The sequence below is a fragment of the Chlamydotis macqueenii genome, chromosome 2 (genome assembly GCF_036417535.1).
Source record: "Chlamydotis macqueenii isolate bChlMac1 chromosome 2, bChlMac1.mat, whole genome shotgun sequence".
NCBI lineage: Eukaryota > Metazoa > Chordata > Aves > Otidiformes > Otididae > Chlamydotis > Chlamydotis macqueenii.
The window spans coordinates 4,979,049-4,997,259 of record NC_141557.1 but is presented as its reverse complement, the minus strand read 5'-3'; the positions used below and the strand labels follow the sequence as shown (position 1 = coordinate 4,997,259).

Genomic DNA, 18,211 nt, shown 5'->3' with positions numbered 1-18,211 from the left:
AGCACACCATGAGTAAGATGTTATGGTGAATATTTGCTTTCTTCCTCTAAGGAAAAAGAGCCCTCACTGATGAATGAAGAGCAGGACACTGGGGAGGAAGGGATTGTTTCAGAGTTCAGCACTCCATGTCCCTAAGTCCATAGCTAGGTTTTAAATAACAGGTATCATCTCATATCGTGCAACACCTTGTTACCAAAGTGTTGTAGACCAGGTAGGAGTTCTGCTTCCCCCTCAAAAAACCAGGCACACACCCATGGCTCATTGATTTGCCTTTAGGACCCCATAAATTTGAAAGTAAGGTATGCCAAAAAAGAGAAGTAAAAACATCTTTTTCGGTTCCACCAAAGAATACTTCAAAGATCAAGGTAGAAAAGCAGATCATCATAAACTGAACATATTTGGTTTCAGGGAATGAGAAAAAATAATCACTTATACCTTCCCAATGGTTTCAGTAGGACCAATTGCAGAAACAGTAATCGTGATCTGGAGCTCCTCTTCAAAATTTTTCCAACACTGCTTTCTTACCCTTGTTTGTTTCTCAGCTTGCTTCAGGACACCCGTAACACATTTGTTTCACTTCTTTTTAAGGACAGCTGCAGGGTAGTTTTAGTAAGCTGCAAACATGTTGCTTGGGCAATGAAAATGATTCCACAGGAACTCAAACAAACTCAAAAAACCTACACTGCAACTGCTTAAAAATACTGATATTATTGTTTGTGTTTCTGGTTCTACAGGATTTCTAAATGTCTCAATGAGCCCTTTATGAGGCTAAGATCATTTAAGATGTGTTTCTTTCATAGTATTTCCATCAATCAGGAATAGAAATATTATGAGGGGACAAATGCTGCATTATTTCAGCACCATACATGGCTCCTTGAAGCACTGAAAGGGCTGGAGAAAAAAAACAAATGCAAAGATTTGAAACTGAAATACAAGCTGAAGGATCTGCTCATATTCTCCATCCTTCAGCCCCTGCAATAATAAACCAGCAGAGCACACACAAACTTTCAAATCCCAAAAGAGTTGTCATAGTTCCTCTGTGATCTGTGGATACAAGACATGACATTGTTCACCATTCTTTGCCCCAGTGGGTCGCTGTATCCTCACGCAGCTCTAGGTAGATATTTTCAAGAGGAAAATGGCTGGGAGAATGTCCTGGGCCAGCGGACAGAGGACAGATGGCCTTGTCTTAGCTCTACCTCCTTGAGTGGTCAAAGGACAACTTCTGAAATACGCCACATCTGAAGTGCCTACATCAAGCGCTGCCCTTCCCAGCTCCATTTCAGCTGCTGGTCTCCCTGAGGATGCTCAATCTTAGGTCAGAAAGCTTTGTCCTCACCATCTTCTCCACCTATCAATAACACAGGCATCTTCAGGCTGACCCCTCCTACTATAAAAATTGTAGTTCACCTAGGGGAAAAAAGGGCGACAACTGATAAGCCATAAGCCAGCTGTAGCTTTCAGCATGGCAGTAATCAGCAGCGTGCTAGAAGAGCCTTCCAGGAATGCTCTGTAACTGCTTTCCTCTGGAATCTTAAGATAATTTCCTTGCCCACCGTGTCATTTGATTGCTGCTACTCACCCCTTTATCTTCCAGACCATTAGGAAAGTTTATTTCTGAAGCTGATAAAAATACCTCTGAAGAGCAAGAGTAGTTGCCATGCCTCAGACAGCGAGCGCTAGATAAATCCCCTGGTGAAGGAGACCTCCATCCCCTGTAGATTAACCCACTCTGGAAACACAATCCAGGAGTGCATATGTTCATTCCCAGCTAAGAGTAGAGAAATCTTGTTTGTTTGCTAAACAGCTCTGCTTCATTCCTCAGCCATTATTAAAGGAAAGTATTTTTTGCTTTACCGCTGAGATGTGCTGCCTTTCTAGGGTCCGGGCTCTGCCATCTGTCTGAGCAGCCATGTGATATCAGTGATTTCAGGAGCTGCCCAGCTGGAGTTTTGAGTTAGAGCACCTGAACAATCTTTCTTACTTCACTCAAGGTTTTTAAATGATTCAATAGGGTGAATAATTTGCTTTCAACCAAGTGAATCATTTCTATCACCAGAGGTCCAAGGATGTCTTGTCTTTCTGTCCTCATTGAACATTAATGCTGACCTATCCAAGATGACAAGTAAATTGAGTCAGCCAGGATGGCTGGCTGACATCTCACAAAACACTTGCAGAAAAACATCAACATGAAAATCCAACACAGGCAGCAGATGCATCCAGTTACCTTGCAGATACATTTCCACGTGGTCATGATTCAGAGTTACTCAACTTCAGTTTCTCCTTCTTCTTCAGCCTGTGTTGAAAGAGGTGTGTGCCTCATGCCTGCAGCCTGTCTACGCCACGGAGCGTGTGGTCACTGACAAAGTCTGTGTGCACCGCTCATGTTTCTGCTGCCAGGTCTGCGGGAGGAAGCTGAGGTGAGTGCTAGGGCCCTAAGTGCATTTATTTTTAAGAGATGTCCAAGTAGTTTCCATCATAAAGGCCCAGTGGTAATTCCAACAGGGCAGGCTTTGGGAACTGGGAAAGGACAGACAGTTTCCCTGACACAATCAGCCTCTCCATCACTAGAGTCTGAATATTGCTCACCTCAAGCTTGTAGGCACCTATGGATTAAGAATCTGAATGATGGTACAAGGGTGAGCTGAAAATATGGGACTATTTTCAATTTGGGAATGCTGATATGGAATCTAATTGGAGGGGTAGTTTGGGTGCCTCACATGTTCATCGAGCCAGGTTGGAAGGAACATCTGAAAGTCTCCACTCAGCCTCCTGTGGGTCCAAGGAAGGCAAGTAGCTCAGCTTCCAGGAGGGGTGTGAATGGCTCCAAGGATGGCGATTCCACACCTGCTCGATCGAGGTCCCTCTTTCAAGATTTGACCACCAGTGAAAACATTTTTTTCTTATGTCCCATTACAATTTCCCACATTACAACTTGTTCCCATTGTTTTTTATCCTACCACTGTCCACCTCCAAAAACAGTCCAGTCCTGTCTTCTATATAACCTCCCATAGAATAGACACACGCAGCAATGAGTTCCTTCCTTTTAACCTTCTCCTTGTAAGACCTAGATAACCCAGCTCTCAACCTCTCCTCAGACGACACTTGTTCCAGGCCCATGACCACATTAGTGACCTTTTGCTGGACTCTTTCCAGTATGCCAATGGCTTTCTTGCACTGGGGAACCCAGAACTGGACAGAGTACTCCACATACAGTCCTGCAAGTGCCAAATGCAGAGGAACCATCACTTTTCTTGACCGGATGGCTGGGCTCTTGCTAATGCAGCCTTGGATGTAGTTGGCTTCTCTGTCACAAAGGCTCATTGCTGGCTTGTTTTCAGCTTGTCAGTCACCAAGACACCCTGGTCGTTTTGTGTGAGGCTGCTTGCCATCCTCTTGGCCCCTCAGCTGTACAGACACGTTCTCCCATCATGCAGTTGTTGTGCCGTGGGAGCCCTCCACAGTTTTGCCCATATGGTCCTTGCTGTGCATAAAGGGGGAGAGATGAAGTGCTGGTGTGAAGTCTGGCCCGTAAACAAGAAAGGGATTGCACATAACCTGGACTATAGCTCCCAGAGGTATTGCACGGAAATGTTTAATTTTTCATGTGTTTTGGTTTTTGAAAGAAAAATCAAACATATCCTCAGCAAACAGACACCACTTTTGAAAGGTTTCATTCTTCAAACTCCCTCCCTTCCCCAAGAGTTTCCACTGAAAAACCATTTTGCTTAAAAACCATCCATCAGTGCAACTGTTAATCCATCCCTCCCACACGGCCGCTAACAGCTATGCCAATGTGTGTTTTCCAGCTTGCAAAACTATGCTGCCCTCCATGGGGTGTTTTACTGCCAAGTCCACTACAAGCGGATGGCTGGAGCTAAAAGCAGAAGTGAGATGGGAAGGCCGGAGCACGGGCTAGGAGACCATCAGGAGGTTCAGCGAGTGGCAACGGTAGGCAGAGGACCACAGCCCCAGGACTGGTATAACAGGGCCAAAAAGGAGACTGAAACAAGAGAGAAACCCACGTCCTTTGATGCACGGCACAGTTTGTGGCCAGCTGAGCACAGGCAAGACCTGAACGCCAAGTCTGTCCTCTTAGGGAGCAAGCTCAGAATGGGCTGGCCGCCTTCCGAAACAGCCTTGTTGGCTGTAGATGGAAAAGCTGGCAAGGGAGCGTGTTCCTGGAAAAAGCCCGCACTGAGCCTGCAAACCTACCAGGCTGCGGGCAGCAGGGAGGGCGGGATGATGCTCAGGGGTCGGGAGGGACAATCAGCAGTGGAGAAGGGAAGCTTCTTACCCGGTGCCACCTATACCAAGGAAAGAGAGCAAGCGCGTTCCTGGCCCAAGATCAGAGACCAGAGAGATGTTGAAAATATTTGGGATGGGGACGTGCCTGGAGGGAAGCGAGGGGGCAAGGTGTCCCAGCGCGTGGCTGCAATCCAGCAGGGCAAAGCCCAGCTGAAGAGAGGACCTGCCTCTGCGTCCTCCCCGCCTGCCCTGGAGCCTGTGAAACCCCTGCCTCGCCGTTCGCTTGTTGTCCACCACGCCACACGTCAAAGCACGAAACCCACCAACTGGGTGTACCTGAGGGGCACAGGGGGCAGCATCCTCTCTGCTGCAGAGCTCCCAGTGACAGAAAACGAGGTCTGTGGGTCTCTAAGCACACCCAACGAAGGAGAAACAATGTCTGCAATGACAGATGACAAGCCTGAAGTGACCATAGCCACCCCAGGTACTGCAGGAGACAAGCATCATCTTGGAGAGAGAACGAATAGCCCACAGCCCATCTGTGTGACAGGAGAGCCCGAAACAAGAAACACCACAAGTATAGAGCTAAAATGTGGAGCTGAGGCAGTTGATAGCCGTGAGTGTGAAGCTGAAGAAGCCCACTGCCTCTCTGATGTGTCAGGGACCCCTTATGTATCTTCTGGATCCCTGGAGCCAGGAGTGCTGAGCATATCACCTGAGATCACTGAGCCTGTGAATGAGAAATCAAATGCAAACACTGAGTTCCCTGGGAAACAGATACCAGTAGCTTCAGGGGAAAATATGCAGCCATCCAGCCTAAGTCATATGGCTGGGATTGAGGGGAAAGCAACAGAATTTGAGAAGACAAAAGAACCTAAATCAATTAGTACGTCAGGGTTCCTGGAAGAACCCAGTCCTGAGCACACATCTCAGGAAAACAAAGCAGAGAAGAACACAGTCTCTTCACCTGGTTTGCCAGAGATGAGAGATAACCACAATGCGTCCTGCCTACAAGAAACAGAACCTCAGGCCGCATGTGGCCCACTGATAACAAACCCTCATGAGGGTATTTTGAGACATGATGTAAAATCACCTGACAAGGATTTTCTAGTATCAGGAGCCACATCTCTGAAAGGAATCTGTGCCACTTGGCCTTCATCTGATGAAGTTAGCAACTCCAAGTTGAAGGATCCCAGAGAAGTTCTTAGTGGAAACATCTTTGACGTTTCTGAGCACCCAGTCAAGACATTAGACTCTCCCAAACCCAATATATCTTCAGACAAATCTGAAGTTCATCCAGAGGGAGAAGAAAAAATGGATCTGAAAATCACAGGGGAAAGCACTGTGCATACATCAAGGCCTGATGTCCAGAGCAAAGAGACCAGAAGTAGTCAAGCTCGCAGAGAGATGCCGGGTAAAGGTTTCAGGTCCGGGAAAAACACCTTCACCACGCTTTTTGGTTCTGAAGACAGAGGCAGTACTCTCAGGAAGGAAACAACAACCCAAAGGAAACCCACTAAGCCCCAGCCAGCCCTTGTCACATTGTTTGGTTACTCCTCAGAGAAGAAGCAGAGTCAACGAGAAAATCCTGCAATATCCTCAGAACAAACAAACATTGAAGACAGGAAGAAAAAGCCCGAGGGCCTCCTCAGCCCTGCCAGCCAAGCAAAACAAAAGGCCTCCAAAAACCACCAGCTGTCACATCCAGGGAAGACAAAGGTCACCCCTAAACATGTCCAGGAGAGCTCTGGAAGCTGCTCAGACTCTGCTGAGCACAGGGAGGCTGACATTCTGTCGTTAGGTCCTGGTGCAAGCACTTTATGTGATGATAAACACGAGAGAACGGAACTTGACATTCATGACCAACTGGCTCAGCAGCAACAGGACAGCTGTTGGTTCTCTCTCATGCCAGCACAGGAAAATCAGAAAGAAGCTGCAGTAACATCGGAAGGTGGAACAAACTCTCTACATTCTCCTCCAGAGCTTACGCCTGCAGCTGATAACAGCAAAAATCTCCTCAGGGAAGGAAATCATCATGATGCTCATCTAGTAGAAACTCATAACCTACTGAGCTTGGATGTCCAGGAGACAGTGATAGAGGATGGGGTATTTTTTTCACCAGGCAATTCAGAAAATTTACCTAAGGAAGCTGAGCTTCAATTAGACAACATGGCTTTTCCAGAGGACAATAACATCTTCTTTTCTGGAGGACAAGATTTTACCAGCGTAGCAAGTAAACCCCCAAATTCAGTCTTGCAAAATTTAGAGGCAGAAACTCCACCTTGCTTTGATGCAAATTCTTCAGAATTATGCCAGGAAATCCCAGCAGAAACAAGTGCTCCACAAGTGCTGTGGGACACCTCCAGCCTCTCTCTTCTTGATGGACAGGATGAGATTAAGATCAGAGACCCAGAAGGGATTCAGCGCTGTGCACTGCTGCAGCAGCTGGATCTGCGGTGCCAGGCTCCAAAGGCTGCAGAAGATACTCTTGGATTGGGTGTCAGTGCTGAAGGCTCAGCAAACAGGCATCTCTCTACTCAGGAAGACAATTTTCATTCAATGTATGTGTTCACCAGCCATGCTTCTGAAACTCTTGATCAGGGTGTCTTTGATCCTTTCAATGTTGACTCACCCAAAATGGGCCAGGAGACTGCTGAAAAGATGAGCAGGAGCAAAAAAACATCAGGAGTTGAAGAAGATTGCAGAAGTCTCTTGTCTGCAGACCCAAATGTGTCAAATGATGGCCTGTTAGATCAGGAGTTCTTTATATAGTTGAAAAAAAGAAGACTAAACAAAGCACCCACCCTGCAGCACAAGTTATCTGACAGGGGACAAAAATTGATTTGTGAAATCAGTTCAGAAATCCCCCAACCCTCTGGTACAAGACAAATTCTATTGTTCATAGGCTGATTTATTAATGGCTTAAGGAGTTAAATATAAGATCTCAGTCCTGGTCATAGTGGGTCAGTGCCCAGTTCCCAAAAAAAAAAAAAAAATAGCAAGAACTGGCTTCACTTAATAACCTCCAAGGAGAGATTGACCACCACCTAGTTCTCTGCATCCAGGGTCTTCTGCAGAGGGGATCTTCTGCACAATCTACTGTCGCGGTCCCTCAGAGAACGTCTGCATGGCCACTGTCTGCATGGTAGAGGGGAGACAGACCTCCAAAGAGGCCCAACCAGCAAGCAACCATGAGCAACAAGCTAATAAGAACTAGAAGCTCAAATGAGAAGAGAACGCCATTATCAGGAAGGAACCGAATCCATGGCCACAATTGCAGAAGTAAAACGCAACGGGGAAAGGCAAAGCTTATCTCCAAATTAGGTTTAAGTGTCTGCAATATTAGCGTTTCAATGTAAATCAGATGCTTAAGCCCATGTCAGAGCCCATGGAGAATTAGTAAGTACGGCCAATGCAGTCTGGGGTGATTCAGCCCGTGCTAAAACAGACAAATGCTTTTTAAAAGCTAGCAGCTCTCTGTTCTCTATGAATTGTGTCGATCCATCTCCACTAAGTATTGTGCAATGTATCTCACATGGAGACAACTACATTTAGACATCCAGAGATGAACCCAACCCAAAACACCGAACACCTTTGCATTGTATGTCTTGCCTACACTTAATAATAACGATATCTCACTGCTCTTACGGTATTTTTCTTTCAGTAGACTGCAAAATTACTTCGCATAAGGGATTGCCATCATTAGCCTTATTGTACGATGATGCAGAAAGATAAGTTACGTGACCTTGTCAAGGTCACCTGATCAAAAGGGCAGAGGAAGAAATGGAACCCAGGTCTTTTGAAGTCTTGGGGCATGGGGACATTCGCTACATCTGCTCTCCCCGTGCGGTTACACTCTGACCCTCCCTGGCTGCCCTTTGCTGCCATAACATAAATGTTATAGGATTTAACAATTATACTGATGATAGGCAAGCTCACCAGAAGCCTCAGAGGGTCAAAGCAAGGACATGTGTGTTATGAAAAGGATCGTGGAGCATAACACTTCTCCTGTTTTAATCTGTTGTCTGTAAAAAAAAAAAAAAAAAAAGGTGTTAAAATAATTCATTTCTAAAATAAATAAGTAAATAAAACCCAGCCACTCTGCCTCATCAGTGCCAAAACAACCCCAGCTCTGTCAGATCTGCTGGAGGAATAAAGCTGCTTAACGACTGCATCCCCTGCAAAGCAGCGTGTCAGTGCTGTGTCCAGGGAGATTGTCCAATCAACACGAATCAGGGAAAAGAGAGATGTCCTTGAAAGCCATGTGACTCATCAGATACTGAAGTCGGTCTCATCTTGGGAAGGGGTAAGAGACTTGGGAAAGAGGTGGTGCCATCTCACAGCCCTGCCCAGTCAAGATGTGCTTAGAGATGGAGAAATGAGACCGAAAGGCTTGCAGAGATTAAGCAGCTTCCACTGAAACCAATGAGAAGGGGTCATCCAGTTACCTGCGAAAAGATGCTCTGAGTGACACCCCAGATCAAGTCACCACTAGCATGTGACACCCTGATTGTACTAAGAGAAAGAGGGAAAATGCAGAATCATCACAGCTGGGTATGAATCCATTCTGGCCACGATTCTCCCCAATTTACAGGTGTCCAAATGAACCTCCAACCATAGTCACTCCTGATGTCCAGAGCTGTGTAAGAGGAAAGCCAAGTCCATGTGTTAGTGCATCAATGCCCTACCACCTGCACCAGCCTCCCCAGGCAAGGTTTTCTCTCTTTGAACTTCTCTTTGGGATGTTCTCTCGCCCTCCTCCTAGTCCTTGACATTTGCGCATGGATGTACAGGCTTTCCAGCTGCCCATCACAGGTCTTCCATGAGACGTCCTGGTTTCTCATGCACTCTAATAGAGATTTTTCTATTTTCAAGAGGCTTTGCAAGCGTCAGTAATCCACCTGGGCAAAACTGTTGGACAGAGAGAAATAAGCAGAGAAAATCTAGCAGTGGGGCTCCAGGAAAGAGATTTGCAGGGCTGACCCAACCTCTGTCCCTGAGAGATCTCCACCATGCAGGATTGACCCACTCAGTCCTAGATGATGTTATAAGAACAATGTCTGTCTCTGCAAAGTGTCATCTTAGGGCGACAGAGTTTACAACAGGAGACTGAACCTTTCCCAGGGCTTCAGAAGAGCCTGTCTGGTGACGCTAGACAGCCTCAAGAAGTCACATCTGCATTAACACATGAGACTGCAGTCATGACTAAGTCAACCCCAAGGAGTTTTTGTAGCCACAGGAGACGCTGGTGGCCAAGAAGTGGGAGGGAAGACCATGAGCCACACACAGTGGGGTAAGCTTGAAGGCTTCAGCTTGTTGCACACTGATGGAAAAGGCACCTTCTCCCTGTTCAGCTGGACAGAGTCAAAATGCCTCTGCCACAGTGGATCTCCCTGGCCAAGTCATCCCACAACATGGCCAGAGACAGATTTGGGGTAAAAAGGAATTTCTGGAGGGTGCTTAGCTCAACCTCCTGTTCAAGGTATGTCTCTGGATGACAGCAAATCCTCTCATCTAGGGATGTGAGTCCAGAGCCCAGTGATGTGTTCGCACATGGCACACACACATCTCTGGTGCGGATTTACACAACTCTGAGTAACATTTACTCCTGTCTTCCTTGACTTCCAATGGCATCAGCCAGTATGCCCTCCCTCTCCCACCCCAGCTTAGAAGGTGATGTTTTAAGATCCTATCTTCCACCCCTCTTCCGACTTCCATAAGCGTGTCAGTGCCACACCCACTCGTGAAACACCACCCCAGACTTATGTGATCCTTCAGTAACCTCTCAACTCTGGGTTGAGAGTGAAGGACAAAGAATTTGAGAAGAGACACCAAGTGGGCAGGTCTAGCGACCTGTCCTGACTGCTCTGGTGAAAGCAGCCAGGAGACCTTTGCCAAGTTACACATCGAATTTCATACACAGAGGGCAGCTTTCCAGTTTCCCAGAATAAAGATACAAACCACTCAGGGATTCTGCCCAGGAAGCAGCTCAGATGTGCAGAATAAATCAGGTCAATCTGCTTTTCCAGTGACATCACAACAGCTTGGGACACAGCTGTCAAGACCAAGTCTACTCTACTGCCAACCACATTTCCTGGTCCAGGGGAGAAGCTTTTCTGCTTCTCTTTCCTACAGTCTCCAGGATGGGCTAAATATCCATTAAGCCATTAATGAGAGCAGCGAATTTGCTCTGTTTGCTTCACGACACGTAGGAACACCAGCCCTCGTTTGCAGAGTCACAACATCACACCTCCAACAAAAAACCGTGCACTGCAGCACAGCTGCCCTCAGGAGGCCCAGGGACACCCTCCAGGCTGGGGCAAGAGAAGATGTCCTCACGCTGTCCCCGAGAGTGGCAATGCTCTGGCACCTTTATTCCAGCCCCAAGAACAGGGAGGGAATGGCTGGTGACAAAGTGCACCGCGGAAGACTGCAGTATATCATCGTAATGAACAAACGCGCTGATACGAGTGCTCATTTTATCACACCTGATTAGGGGTTTTAGTGCTCACGCAGTTTAAACATTAATATTTGTCTATTTAAGCAATGTGCTGTAGGGCAGCCTGGCCACAGAGGTAGTCACCATGGCTGAGTTTGGAGATTTTATAAGTGCTGTGGGGGAGTTTGGGCTGTATCAGAAACTGCTGATATTGTTCCTCTCCCTCTCACTACTTCTTAACCCGTTCCAAATGATTGGCCAAGTGTTCATGGTTGTGGATGTCCCGCATCACTGCGACACCAGCTGGATCCGTGCCGTCGGGCCCAACCTGACCGAGGAAGAGCAGCTGAACCTCACCCTGCCCCGGGACGCGGACGGGGCGTACGAGCAGTGCTCCATGTACTCTCCGGTGGACTGGGATCTCGACTCCATCATGGCCTATGGCCTGAACACCACAGAGAAGTGCAGCAACGGCTGGGTGTACCCCCCAGGACAACCATTGTCTCTGCTGACCGAGGTCTGTAATCGCCTTTTGACGTGCTGGGGATGTGGAAGGGAAGGGATGGGAGTATCCTGTCCTGTAGTTTGGTAAGGCAATGCCAGCTGTGGTGCAGTCAGGCTGAGATTTACACCAGACACTGAGTGACCTTGGTTGCATCACACAGGTCGCAGCTACAACCCTTGGGAGGCCAGGTGCAGGAAGACCATAATGTACATGTCCAGGGGGGCCACAGGCAGAGATGGTGGAAATGCAAATCCGGTATAAGGCTCTGCCCACCATCCCTCCCCTTTCCAGATCCTTGAACCCATGATGTACGTTGCCTGAAGGGACCTTTTGGGTCTCCCTGCCACAGTTTCCCTTCTTCTTCAGAGTGATTCTGCTCACATCATCTTCCCTGTGAAAAAAAAAAAAATACTTTCCAAGAGCTTGTCATTAATATTACTGGGGCCTCCAGAGAATATCAGGGCTTCAACAAGACATCCCATGGGCTACGCAGATGAGCAAAGGCTCAGCATCCCAAACTTCTCCCTATCAGGACCTCTTTTGCTTTCTCACTTTCCCTCATTCCTCCCTCCCTCCCTTCCTCCCTCTTTCCTCACTCCCAGCTCCAGCCTTTCTGAGCTGAAGCCAGAGGGGAGAGTCTAGCTCCTAGTATTTGCAAAGGCTCCTTGGGGTCTCTAGAGCACTGTGTCCATGTCACAGCCAGCTTCTCTGGAGGGTCCTCAGCAGTTGCTGCATCCCTCTCGACTCCTGCAGCAGAACTCCTTTACCAGAGAAAACACTGCTCTCCTGTCCTCCTCCTTCCACTCTGTCCTGCCTCTGCAGCTGGAGAAGCAAGCTGCTGGGACTTTTATCCCAAGGTCCCACTTCAAGTAAAACTTGCCAACCAGGAGGCTTCCTCAGGGATGCCTGGGCTGGAGAGGAGTCCTGCAGGTCCCAGCACTTGGAAGATGTGCACCATGATGAAGAAGCAGGTTGAGCCCCTTATATGCCTATCCCACCTCTGACTTGTGTCCTACACACACACCATGGAATCTCATGTCCTTGGGGGTGGGAGGTCTGCTCCCAGGGGCTGGACTGAGAGCTTGGGCACCCAGCTCCTAGGTCCACCATGGACCGGAAGTGTTGCCCACCCTCAGAAAGCAGCTAGGGTCTGTCAAGAACAAAAGCAGCTGTGTTTCCTTCCTCCAGTTTGACCTGGTATGTGACAAGAAGGACCTGAATGACATCTCCCAGTCCATCTACATGGTGGGGCTTCTCTTAGGATCCATGATCTTTGGACCATTAAGTGACAGGTGAGGAGACACAAACAGCTTCCCGGAGTTATTGCCCAGCTGAGAGTTGAGATGTCCATGCACTGAGCATGAAAACTCCCCTCCCCAGGACTTGATCCCCTTCCCTGAGCAAGGGCATCAGGGTCCACCTAAGATGTCTGTAGATGTCTGAGAGTTGAAAAGAGAGGTAGGCAGATACAGCCTTACATGGGGGATCCTTCAGGAATCACAGCTCCAGCCGCAACTGGTGTCTCAGGTACCCAAGGGTGTCTCCAGGAATGCCGGAAACCTACATTTGGGTACAGAGTTGGACCCACCTTCAGCTGTGTTAACCAGACCATGTGTACCTCCTTCCCATGCCTCTGCTCAGCTCATGGTGACCCAACCAAAGTCCTCAGCTCTCTAGAAGACATGGCCACACAGAGGACATGGAAGAGAGATGGGCACAGCATGTGTACAGGGTGTCCCACGGGGAAACCAGCACTGCAGCCTGCTTTGGTCTGATCCTCACTGTACTCAAGAGAGGGGACATGGGGGCCCTTCAAGAATTGTTTCCTTTAGCAACATCTCCTTTTGCCTCTGCTAGCACAGTGACTGGTCAAAAGTGGACATGATGTTTTCCCTGCCAGTTGCATCCTGGGATGTATAGAGGACCATTGTTCACATGGGTGTCACATCTCCTCTGGTGTAACTTGTTCTCAAATCACTGTGTATTCCACCTGGGGTCTTCCTCATTCCCACGGAATCTCTCCAGATACCAACTGTGTCTTCCTTCTTCCTCCACAGGATAGGCCGTCGGCCAATCTTTCTGATCTCCGTCTTCCTCCAAGCCTTGTTCAGTGTAGCCACTGCCTTTGTGCCCCATTTCTATGTGTACATGGCCTTCAGATGTGTCGTGGGGGCTTCAGTGTCAGGAGTTCTGATTACTATCCCAGCCTTAGGTGAGTAGGATGGCCTTGCCCTGAGGCAGACAGATATGACCTCACAAGATGTAGTAACAAGAGACTTAAAAGATAATCCTGTATGTTTTGAAAAGCATAACTCTGAATCTTCACTCTTCTCAGCCACAGAATGGGTTGGTGTCTCCTACCGGCCGAAGGCAGTGCTTATCACTCACTGCTTTCTTGCCATCGGACAGCTGATTTTGGCTGGCTTGGGTTATGGTATTCGCAACTGGAGGCTGCTGGAGATCGCAGGATCTGCTCCAATGTTTGCCCTTTTCTTCTACATTTGGTAAGCATGAGTGGGGCAGAGTTCCTTGAAGACATGACAACGGGTGAGAGGAGTGGCAGTGAGAAGGCAGCAGCTCAGGAGCAGGCTGGGTCTTTCCCATTACAGTGCAGATGCTGGAGGGGCTTCTGCAGAGCTCAGCACATCTTCCTGGGGCACTGGACCTCTGAGAGGAGCAACAGCTTTGCTTCAGGTCCTCAAATGTGGCCCTTGGGGCCTACACGTAAGCCCGTAAAACCTGACCTGAGGGGGTATTTAGACCTTTCCATCACGGGTAATGTGCATTGCATTGCTTGCTGGAGGTGGTCACAGGGAGATGGGCTGTGGGGAAATTCAGCTGGTCACAGCAGCATCTCCTGATTCCACCTCCTTGGCAGGGTCATACCAGAATCAGCTCGGTGGCTGGTGACAAAAGGCAGAGTAGAAGAAGCTAAGAAGATCCTTCAGAAGGCAGCATCCACCAACAAGCGCACCATCCCACCAGAACTCCTTGAGCAGGTACCTGTCACGGCAGGGGGAACGGATGGTTGTCTTCAGAGATGTTGCTCTGGGCTTGTGTTTGTAGCAGCCACTGGAGCTGAGGTCGTCTGATACACAGCTTTCCATGTCTGCTGGAGACGACTTGGGGATGGACCGTGGGTGGGTGCCTCTAGCTTCCGCTGTGTTGTCCAGAGACAAGGTCAGGGAAGAGGCACAGCTTCTGCTGAGGCCCAGTCTGGGGCTTTCTGGAGTCCACCTTGGGATATGACCAGGATCCAAGTGCTTCCCTGGCTTTTTTTTTTTTCTGCAGGAATGTTGATGATGAGCAGGAGGTCTTTGTTTAGTTTGTGATGTTTAATGCATAAATGCCCAAAGCACCCCAAAGTCCCTACTACTAGTCCAAATTGCTGCGTTGGGCAAGCAAAGCATGGGTGCAGGAGCAGTTTGGGGCCACCAGCCTGTCCCACTGGGGATTTCCTTTGACTGCAGATGGAAAAGGAGCTACCCATGGGTTTCCTTTAGCTGGTTTGACTCTTCGGCTTTTTGCATTTTTGAAGTTGAAGCCTGAAAAACAGACCAAGTCTGGAAGTACTCTGGATCTCTTTCGGAAGAAGCACCTCCGGAAGGTGACTTCAATCATTTCATGTGCCTGGTAAGACATGCCCTGGTCCCCTCTTTCCAAACTTCTAGGTGAAGAAAAGAAGGGATTGATGGTTAACAAGAGCTGTAAATTCACTTTGTGTTATTTTGGGGGTCATGTTTGTGTCCATGTCTTCATCTGCCATCTTTCTGTCTCCCCGTACTGGACCAGATCTACCTCGTGTGGGCACGGGGAGAAGATGATTATTCAAGATGCTGTTGGTTTTGTGAGAAAGGCTGGAGTAATTCCAGCTTTTGCTAATCCCTGTGCCTTCGAGTAACCCCATAGAAGTTCTGGGAGCAGTCCAAATGTTGCTGTGCATATGATACTGCTTTATCTCATATACCTATGTCCCGCAGAATTGTTGCAGGTGGTGACTAGAAGGAAAACAGAGATTGCTGGCCATTTAAATAAGTTGTCTGTGGTCTAACCATCACAATTTTTGAGGATAAACCCCTGGAAAACTCATCTGGTTATATGTTCTATTCCACTTCACTTGATTTTCAGGTTTGCAGACAGCCTTGTCTACTATGGGCTGAGCCTTAACGTGACAAGTTTTGGTCTGGACATCTACCTGACGCAGCTCGCCTTTGGGGCAGTGGAGTTACCAGCTCGAATTTGTTGCATTTTCCTGCTGCAGTGGTTTGGGAGGAAGAAGACTCAGGCTGTTCTCCTGCTGCTGTCTGGCCTGTTGTGTCTTATCATCACTGGCATTCCTGAAGGTGAACAACCTCTTCCCAACTCAAGAGCACAGATGAGTAGAGCCGCAGCCAGGTCTATCCTGGCTCAGACACCATCCTTCCCACCCAGCTGACTGCAGACCCACGCTTGCTCCCCGGGGCTGAGCTGCCTCGAGTGCTGCACCCCAGTGCACTCCCAGTGTGCTGGCTGCCTCTCTGCTTGGCTTTCTTCTCCTTCAGAGCTGTGCCTGGTCCTTCCAGCGCTCCTGGCCCTTGGCAGGCGGTGTCCATTACCATCCATTAGACACCATCACCTCCACCCACTGTACAGCCCCACCGCTTTTTCAGAAAAGGAAAGAGAGGGGCTGCACGATGCTTTCATGCTCATGGATGTGATTCTTTCTGACTGGCTCACTCCAGTTGCAGATTCAGGAAATGCCCAAGGCCTCAGGAGAAATCTGGGTTCTCTTTGCCAGTTGTTTAGGAAACGGTGCACTGGGAATAATTTCCAGTGTGTTAGGTGGCAGATTTCCTTGGAAAGTCTTTGAAAGGGCTGCCCAGAAAGTCCACTGCAGAGACCTTTGGCCTCAACTGAACCTTCTCCATGGAGGTCACAGCAGTGGTCTCTCCTCCTCCCCTCAGACCAGCCCATAGTGACCACCGTCTTGGCCATCATTGGCAAGTTTACAGCCACAGCCTCCTTCTCCACCTCCTACGTCTACTCTGCAGAGCTGTTCCCCACGGTTGCCAGGTGAGATCTCCCCACACTTCGGTGCTTCCCTCCACCATGACTGGTGGCAGTGGTGGGGCAAGAGCTCAGTTGTCTCCATGGCCACACTCAGTCCCACAGTGGCCCAGGGGATGCTGAGCCCTGCCTGGACCTCCCAACGTCCCTCACTCCCCCAGGCAGACCGGCATGGGGCTGTGCTCGATGTCGGCACGAGTGGCAGGGATCCTGGCCCCGCTGATCCGCCTCCTGGGCCAGTACCACCGGGCCATCCCCATGGCCATCTATGGGAGTGTCCCCGTGGTGGGAGGCCTGCTCTGCTTCCTGCTGCCTGAGACCCGCGGTGCTGACCTGATGGATGGCACAGGGGCAGCTTCCCCCCAGGTGAGGTGGGTACCTGGAGCTTGGTATTTAAGGTAAAAAATAACCAAAGGTGCAAATTTAAGACAAAGAGAAACATGTCGGAAACCAGGATGGGAACAGTATCATCTTTTTCCTTCTTCTCTTCAGCAGCAAGAAAACAGAAAATTTGTCCAAGAAAGACAGCACAAAGGATGGAGTAGAGTTGGAGACAGACATCCACAGCAGCTCGGAGTGCGAGTGATGAATCAACAGGCATCTGCTAAACCCCTAGTCTGATCCAGTCTTTCTTAGAGCAGACCAGTGAGGCATTGCTGTCTGGAAACTGGGCTTTCAGGTGATCAACAAAATATTCGTGGTCAGAGGGAGAGGAGACCTGTGCCGGTCTGTGTTTGGAAAAGATGCACTTCAAACTGTTCCTGAAACCCAGTCTGTGATGCCTGGCTGTGCGAGTCCTCCTGAGCTGTTTCCCAGTCCTTTGCAAACTGGTACCCGTGGAACCATCCCTGTTGTGTTTTACAGCAATAACGAATCGCCAGTAGAGCGGTAGTACTGGGCGAGCGAGCGCTGGGCTGCGTCCCTCCTGCACTAATCGCTTGGGTCGTCAGCCTTCTCGTTGCTCCAAGCCTCGACGTTTGATCAGGATGTCACTGAAACCCCGTCACGCGTATTTAGCTTTTATTTCTCTGTGGTGTGGAATTTGAGTTTCTACATGAATAATATAAATTATACTCTGAGTTTGATAAGAGACACTTGTAATGCAATATGTGAATAATAAGTGGTGTTGATTTTTTTGTTTCCTACTGTTTTACAGTTGGCCTTTGTAACTACTATTGGCTCTGGAGTGTTTTCTTCACAGAATTTGCAAGCCTGTAATTTAACACACAGATGGAAACGTGTTTGGTTTCCATCAGCCTCAAACAATGCAGAAACAGAGTGTTAAAGCAGAATGGCTGGGTTCAGTTAGGACTTTTTTTATTTCCAAGTCTTCAGATGAACAATCTATATTTATTTTCTCTACTAGCAGTTCTGGAAGCTTCCTGAACTGTGCCGTGTATGCTGAAATTCAACGTCAGTTAAACTGAGTAGGCATCTGCTCACCTTTCCCCAGCCACGTTCAGCCCTTAACAGTGACCTTGACTGGCTGCTGCCAGCTCAGCCACAACATTTTAGCATCATCTCGTGTCACGCAAAAGAAAGAGAAGGGTGGGCTCCTCTCCTGCTCTATCTATTTGCAAGCAGAGAATGTATTTGGTGCCCTCTCATGAAGCTACCTCCTCAAACCACAGCACTATTTGTCGAAGAAGAAGGTTGGTCACTCAGGTTCGTAGCCTCCTTTTTTTTCCACCTTTTTTTTCCACCACTTTCACTCTGGTCAAAGACTTGGGGCCTTCCCAGCATGGGGTCAGGATGGAGAAGAGGACAATATCATAGAATGGTTAGGGTTGGAGGGGACCATTAAAGGTTCAACATCCCTGCAAGGAGCAGGGACATCTCCAACCAGATCAAGTTGCTCAGAGCCTCATCCAACCTGGCCTTGAATGTTTCCAGGGATGGGGCATCCACCACCTCCCTGGGCAACCTGGGCCAGTGTTCCACCACCTTCAGTGTAAAAATTTATTCCTCAGGTC

The 18,211-nt window shown here is 48.6% G+C and overlaps 2 protein-coding genes across 2 annotated transcripts; both read left to right on the top strand.

Annotated features, from left to right (window-relative positions):
* The first annotated feature begins 1,465 nt into the window (after positions 1-1,465).
* On the top strand, positions 1,466-8,400 carry LOC147601573 (uncharacterized). The gene is made up of 3 exons (XM_086743067.1): positions 1,466-1,471; positions 2,296-2,420; positions 3,810-8,400. Exons 1-3 carry the CDS (start codon positions 1,466-1,468, stop codon positions 7,018-7,020), a joined length of 3,342 nt encoding a protein of 1,113 aa, XP_086599193.1. The 3' UTR covers positions 7,021-8,400.
* Positions 8,401-10,832: 2,432 nt separating this feature from the next.
* LOC104481177 (solute carrier family 22 member 13) lies at positions 10,833-16,824 on the top strand. Its single transcript, XM_086743066.1, has 10 exons — positions 10,833-11,204; positions 12,381-12,484; positions 13,250-13,404; positions 13,528-13,696; positions 14,071-14,191; positions 14,731-14,825; positions 15,321-15,535; positions 16,136-16,244; positions 16,400-16,609; positions 16,731-16,824. Exons 1-10 carry the CDS (start codon positions 10,833-10,835, stop codon positions 16,822-16,824), a joined length of 1,644 nt encoding a protein of 547 aa, XP_086599192.1.
* Positions 16,825-18,211: the final 1,387 nt, after the last annotated feature.